Here is a 6,777-nt window from a genome sequence, read left to right as displayed (position 1 = left end):
CCAGGTGTAAAGTTACTATTTTTATTATTATTATTATTATTATTATTATTATTATTATTATTATTATTATTTGCTTTGCAGCAGTCTCAATTTAGAATTATCCCCCAGTGTACTCTAATCACAAAAACCACCATCAGTTTTCCTGCCCAGAAACAAAGCAATGGTGACAGGTTATGGACTAACCTATTTCTATATATTGTTTTCGTTTTCTACATATTCATTTGCAGCGATTTCCCATTTGAACTACTACATGTGTTAGCTAGGTAGCAAGGGAAGGCGGGCTGCCGAGCCCGGGGCTCCCTCCTACGTCAGCGCGGCGTCACGCAGAGTGTGTTGGCCTGTGTTTCCCCCGGTTGCCTGGTGACCGCCAGCAGGGGGCGTGGCCACTTCTTTTAAAGGGCTCCCTGAGCTGCTACTCCAGCTGCAGATCACTCTGAACTGAAGGGTTTATATAGTGCTGCTAAATTTAGGCTCCGCTGAGCGTTCAGCCTCCTTATCCTGAACGTGTTTCCTCCTCTCCTTGCAATTGGTTTGGTGCATGCCCCCCGTGCCTTTATTTATAATCTAGGCCCCCTCTCAGCGGCAAGGAAAGCTGAGTGTGTAACTATAGCACATCTGCTGCTGCACGGACAGACCTCTCTCCTGAGGGGCACAGAAAAGACTGACGGCCACTTACTGTCACTTATTTCTTTATTTTGTCAATATTGATGCCAGTCTGAGCCGGGTTTAGGAAGCACAGCGATGGCTCTCGCGGAGACCATCCTCCCGTCCTTTTCCACCTTCGCAAACCAGAGAGAGAAATGCTTCCAAGACGTAAGTATAGGGAGCAGCAGGGCGGGCGGGCAGGTGTGAGCGCCTCTGATTGGGCTCAGACTTTATAGGATAGGAGGTTAGATCGGATCAGAACTGTACCAAGAACTTTATATAAATAATGTATTTGTGTAACAGCAACTTGCACACCCCGAGTCTGCTGTCTGCAAGGCAAACACGATGCCTATGCACTCTGTAGTTGTCCCATAAGCTATGGTAACATAGTAAACGGGCGGGGACCATTCATGGTTAACAAGTTTGCATCAGTACAAAGTATTTTTTGGAGCTTTATAATATTCGAAAGTGTTTAATAACTGTTGATAGTTCCAGAGGTGGAGTTTAGAATGCTGCAGAATGCAATGTCAGAGGGTGCTTGCGCCACTTGCTCGTGTTCTCTATCCTTCTGACTCAGTGTTTCGTTCTTTCTCAGAAATGGAAGAGTGTCTATGAATCCAAGTCTGCACACAGCAGCTGTAATGTCCCCGAGGAACTGCACAGCCCTGACTCCTTCTGCTCCAAGAAAGAAGATGAAGATTTAAACAATGTCCTAGAATTTGTGTTATCAATGGGGGCAGACAAGAATGTCCAAACATGTGGAGACTACTCAATGTTACCTCCCGAATCCTGCACTTACTACCAAACAACCCCTTCTCCAGGGGGCTACAGCACAGACCACAGTCCTCCTCCTTACAGCTCAACCAGCCTCATGACTGAGCTGATGAGATCTGACATGGACAGTTACTGCCATCCAAACAATGTTCAGGGGAGGTTTTTTGTGTCTTCAAACTTTGACTTTCCAGATTCCATCAAAGCAGAGCCAGATATGGACTCCTATGGACCTATAATCGGCTTGGTGCCTCAGTCATGTTCAAAAATTAAGCAGGAAGGTAGTGCTGCTTGCATGATGGCATATGACCAGCCAAGACTGGCAAACTCTCCACAGATGGGTGGCATTGACACACCACCTCTGAGCCCAGATGACCTGATGTTAAATGATTGCCATACACAGCTAATTTGCCACCCTACCCTGCCATACCCCCACAGCTATCCGAATACAGCTGCCTTCCAGCATACACCATCCATTCAGTATCAAAGTGCTTCACAGTACACCTTGTTTGAGGACAATTTACCTATGCAGCAGTCTGCTACAAGGGGTGTTATAACTCCTCCCTGTTCTCCACTTGAAATTCTGGATACCAAACCAAAAAGAGGACGCAGATCATGGCCCAGAAAGCGAACCGCTACACACACATGCTCCTATGCTGGTTGCGGGAAGACTTACACCAAGAGCTCTCATCTCAAGGCACATCTCAGAACACATACTGGTAAGTACATATTTTACTCTGGCAATGTTGCTTTGTGCTCTGTTTCCTCAGTCATGCACATGCGCTTTTTTTCCGTAAATGTATCTTTCCTTTTTTTTTCTTTTAACAATTACTTTGATTTAATTTGTAATCAGTATTTAACATGTCCATCTAAAAGCTTCCTGTCAATTGTTTTTATTACATTGTGGTTCTACATTTTAATTAACCTGCTTTCTCTTCTTAAAGGTGAAAAACCTTATCACTGCAACTGGGAAGGATGTGGATGGAAATTTGCTAGATCTGATGAACTTACCCGCCACTTCCGCAAACACACTGGACATCGTCCATTCCAGTGCCACCTGTGTGACCGTGCCTTCTCACGATCTGACCACTTGGCCCTGCACATGAAGAGGCACATGTAGAACTATGGACTATGCCCTCATGAACTCTGCCTCTTATTATGGACCTATGTGGGTTACACTATAGCTGGTACTGTATGGAGGGTGAGATTTCCTCCTGCAACTCTAGTGGACCTTGCAAGGAATTGCTTCTTTTAAAGAAGACCCAGGCTGGACCTAATAACTTGAACTTGTGCATTAACTGGAGAACCTCATGGATGGGGTTATTTAGAAGTGTCTGTTGCTAGATCTAAATCCTTAATGATTGTGTTAACCCTTTGCTTGCTTAAAGAGCAGCAAAAAGTATTAAGGGGCATTTATTGTTAAATGTGGGATTGAAGAAAAAAAAATCCTGACCATGTCACATTATATAATACAGAGTATCTACAAGTACTTAAAATCTTCTATGTTCTTCCTGCAGTATGTAATGTGGCACTTGTGTCTCAGATCCTATCACTAAAGTACACCGTTCTTCCATTCCCTGAGTGTAAACTTATATGATGGGGTACTTGTTAATCACTGAAGTGTATATGATCTGGGAAATGTCTTCCAGAAGAACTAGGATTATGATAATCTGTATAATATAATGCAGTGGAAAGTGCATTTTATCAACATTCCATTTTTTAACGTGATTGTAACTGCCTATTACAGGACAATGTTTGTATGAAACTGCCGTAATCTTGACAGGATAAACATTTGAATATCCGATTGTTCATTAAATATATAAATTGCATTAAGATTTATTATTTTTTTTTTTTTCCTCCTCCCTTTTTCCTTTTGGAATATATTTTTATATAGACAGTGTTTGCCACATTACACTATAAAACTGCAGGGCTAGAGGTCTTGCAAGAAAATAACCTTTTTTTTTTTTTATTATTATTGTATTTATATGTAATTATATAAATTTGTAAATATGTTTTTTTCAGTGTATAGTGTAAATATGACTACAAATGGCATGTTGCCATTTTTCTTTAAGGAGAGGGAATAGATTTTCATTGACCTGCAATATTTTTTCCCCTAAATAAAAGAAAAATATGAACTTAATTGAAATTGTGTAAAATTATTTTGTCCCAACATACCTTGTATCTATAATAAAGCAGGACACTGCATTTCATATACACTCTCTTTCAAACAGGAAAATAATTTAAACTATATATTATACGTGGTTTGAATGCTTTAATGACAATCAATGCATCTTGCCTATGTGTTGTATTGACAGGTTTCTTGATTACCCCAATACGACATTCAGTTTATAAAAAAAAAAAAAGTCTGGTTCTGTCTTTCACAGACCTGTAGAAAACTACTCAGAAGACCTGCAGTGGTAAGATTTCTGATACTTGGGTGAGATTTGCATTCATATTACAAAATCATCTGATCTGCTGTATTTGGCAATACAACTCCACCTACTGCCTCTACTTGGGTATTGCAATTACACCTGCTTCCAGGTTTCTGCTATCTATGTTTCTTGACTCTTTGGGATGTTTATTTTTGCAGTCTAACTTACCACATCTACAAGGATTTAATTCAGTGAGTCATGTACTGTTCCCAGCTGAGTCAGTGATTGAAGATGCTAAAACTTGACAGGTGCTTTACTTCTACACACAATACTCCTACACAGGTTGACTGTGATGGTATAATATGAATCACTATCAATCTTTCATTACAGATTTGCAGGGGTATTCAATATGAAACGTTAACTTCACTGTCGAAGTTAACGTTTCATATCAGAGTTTTTTTTCCTGCGTTAAAGTCTGGTGCGCGCTCCCGCTTAGCCCCGTATTCAATATAAAATTAACAAAAATGGGAAACTCCGAAGTTGGATTTTCATAAAGTTACGAATTTTTCCTTAAAATAATTGTAAGACCCCCCCCCCCCTAAAGTTGTAAAAACATGGCGGAACACTATGGGTACCCCCGTTTTAGCCTTTAATTGAAAGTTGGGGATTTAAATAGCCGCAGCAGGTGTTTTTTCCCGACATTGAATAAGTGATGCAGAAGAGCACTTGGGTTATTTCTTTCGTTTTTTTTTAAGTGGTCCCATCAAATTTGGGGTACATGAAAATGGGTACTAGCATATTTTGATTTCCCTAAAGTAAGTTTTTAAAAATTCTGCAATTGTGCACCTGCCGCTATAAATCTATTCTAGAAAACATCTGTCGCATACTTGCAGAATAGCCCTGAACCTATTTCCCTATTGTTAATCAATTTTTTTCCACTTTTTTTTCACCCCAATTTTGAAATAAATTTTTTGGGGTGTCCCTATTTTTTTTAAAACTTTTTTTGACACAGTTCTTTTTTTAAATGTCATTCCCAGGGGTGCAGGCTATTTTTTTTCAGCCTGCACCCCTAAACCCCAATTCTGCACTTTTTTTTCGACACCTATTCAATGGTGAAAAGTTATCCCCGTTTTTTATCAAAGACTTTTCAAAACTGCGATAAGTCTTTGAAATTGAATACGGTGTAAAAGTCAAACCTGCGATAATGACATCAAAAGGGCGATATTAACGCAAAAACGATGTTATCGCTCCCATATTCAATACCCCTGTTAGTATTCAGATGTTGTTGTTGTGTAATGGCAATTTTTTTTTTTTTTTTTGTGCAAAATTCCACAGCCATTTGCAGAGTTAAACACCTTTTTACTGAAATTGACATCTCTATTTGCACCATATCACCTATAGACACTTTGCTGACACTATTAAAGGGCAGACCACTTGAGGGAAAAAACATTTTTCAACAATCTTGAAGCTGAAACTGCACCATAAATCCCATTTATGAGTGATTTCTTATATTCTCCTAGATGCCCATTAGATAGTCGTGTTTAGCTTGTGTGCACAGAATAGCCATTCTGGGCCTCATTTAGAGTTAGCCGCAAGTGCAGCTGAAGCGGGAAATATTGCATCTAGACAAACCGTTATATTGTAAGGGTTCAAAATGCTGTTTTTGCATGTAGCACACAAATATTGATCACCTTTATATCATATATTTTTTTTTTAAACACTGATTTCAACTTTATCTTGGATGAGTATCCTTTCAATTTAAAACTTTGTCCTCCCTCTCCTTCGTGAAACATGGTTTTGGCAAGGTGGAATATCTCTGTTTATGCAAAATGAGGCTTTATATATAATGTGTGTGCTCTTTTAGTAAAATATACATACACACTTCAGTTCTGAAACTAGCTCTGGACATAAAACTATAGGTCTATACATCTAGAATTCTGGTCCGTCATACTTGCTGATATTTAATGCTTCTCCTCTGGGAGGTCATGATGACGCAGTTCGTAGATAATCCTATCGTAAAGCCCCTACACCACCCACTTCATTGGCAGGCTGGTCTACTCTAGCAGCCGAGAGAGCTCCACAATAAAAATTCATAAACAAGTATGGGTGTCACTAGGCTTGGGTTATGCTAAGTTGAATTACTTCACATGCACTTTATTTTTATATATATATCAAAGCGTGGAAACATGTTACAAAGGACACATTCAACTGTAAGCACTCTGGTGTGAATAGACCATAGCAATAGCTAAATCTGCGTAGAAATATTTCTATCTGCTGGTGACAGCATTTTTGCACAAAGTGACAAAATACAGTACAGCTTGAGTCTCCCATATCCAAAATGCTCCAGACCAGGGGTATTTTCAATATCTGGATATGGGAGATTCAACCTGTACTGGTGCCTCCATACATCAGAGAGGCACACTGTTATATTTATTTTTCTAGATAAATGTTTAATACAGCAATGACTTGTTCATGAGTACTTCTCCACTAGTATCAATTTCATTAATGTGGTCGCTAGCTGGAAAAATGTACTTAACACATTAGATACCCATCACAGCAAAGGTTTTCACACTTTGAGAAAAACAAATTGTGTACAAGGTGATAATGCCTAGAAGCATTGTATACAAATTCCACTGATAAATCCTCTTGTAAATGTAACCGTACGTTGAATATTTGCTGTGTAGCAGAGCACAGGCTAGTGGTTTCTGTTAGCAGCTGCATCTCTGTATAAGAGACTCGCTGCACTGTTCTTCAATCGGTTTACTGACTGGCAGTCTGCTGTGTCTACTAAAGCAATATGCTCTCACATACAAAATCTTCAGTTCTGCTAGAGTCCTTAATGAAATATTTGTGAATGTTATTCGTAGTTCTGGTGTACAAGTTTTCTTTTCTAGCTTCATTACTGTGCTCTAGAAAGACTCTATTTTGCTTAGTTGAAATAATCATTAATTGATATGTATTGTTCGAGCCCTGCTGTCGGCTCTTGTTA

At 39.3% G+C, this 6,777-nt stretch overlaps 1 protein-coding gene across 1 annotated transcript; it reads left to right on the top strand.

Moving 5' to 3' along the window:
- Nucleotides 1–435: 435 nt before the first annotated feature.
- KLF2 (KLF transcription factor 2) lies at nucleotides 436–3,556 on the top strand. Its single transcript, XM_088460291.1, has 3 exons — nucleotides 436–813; nucleotides 1,241–2,135; nucleotides 2,361–3,556. The coding sequence occupies exons 1-3, from the start codon at nucleotides 742–744 to the stop codon at nucleotides 2,534–2,536; spliced, it is 1,143 nt and encodes a 380-aa protein (XP_088316417.1). The 5' UTR covers nucleotides 436–741; the 3' UTR covers nucleotides 2,537–3,556.
- Nucleotides 3,557–6,777: the final 3,221 nt, after the last annotated feature.

Source organism: Taudactylus pleione, unplaced genomic scaffold, assembly GCF_031769625.1.
Source record: "Taudactylus pleione unplaced genomic scaffold, aTauple2 ptg000044l, whole genome shotgun sequence".
NCBI lineage: Eukaryota > Metazoa > Chordata > Amphibia > Anura > Myobatrachidae > Taudactylus > Taudactylus pleione.
Note: the sequence above shows the minus strand (reverse complement) of the source record. Positions and strands in the feature narration are given on the sequence as shown.

What these genes read in the sequence shown, in the direction of transcription:
- KLF2 (XM_088460291.1), top strand. Translation starts at nt 742, where the DNA reads ATGGCTCTCGCGGAGACCATCCTCCCGTCCTTTTCCACCTTCGCAAAC. An exon ending in GAGAGAAATGCTTCCAAGAC is followed by an intron (nt 814 to 1,240) that starts GTAAGTATAGGG and finishes GTTCTTTCTCAG; the next exon opens with AAATGGAAGAGTGTCTATGA. An exon ending in ACATCTCAGAACACATACTG is followed by an intron (nt 2,136 to 2,360) that starts GTAAGTACATAT and finishes CTCTTCTTAAAG; the next exon opens with GTGAAAAACCTTATCACTGC.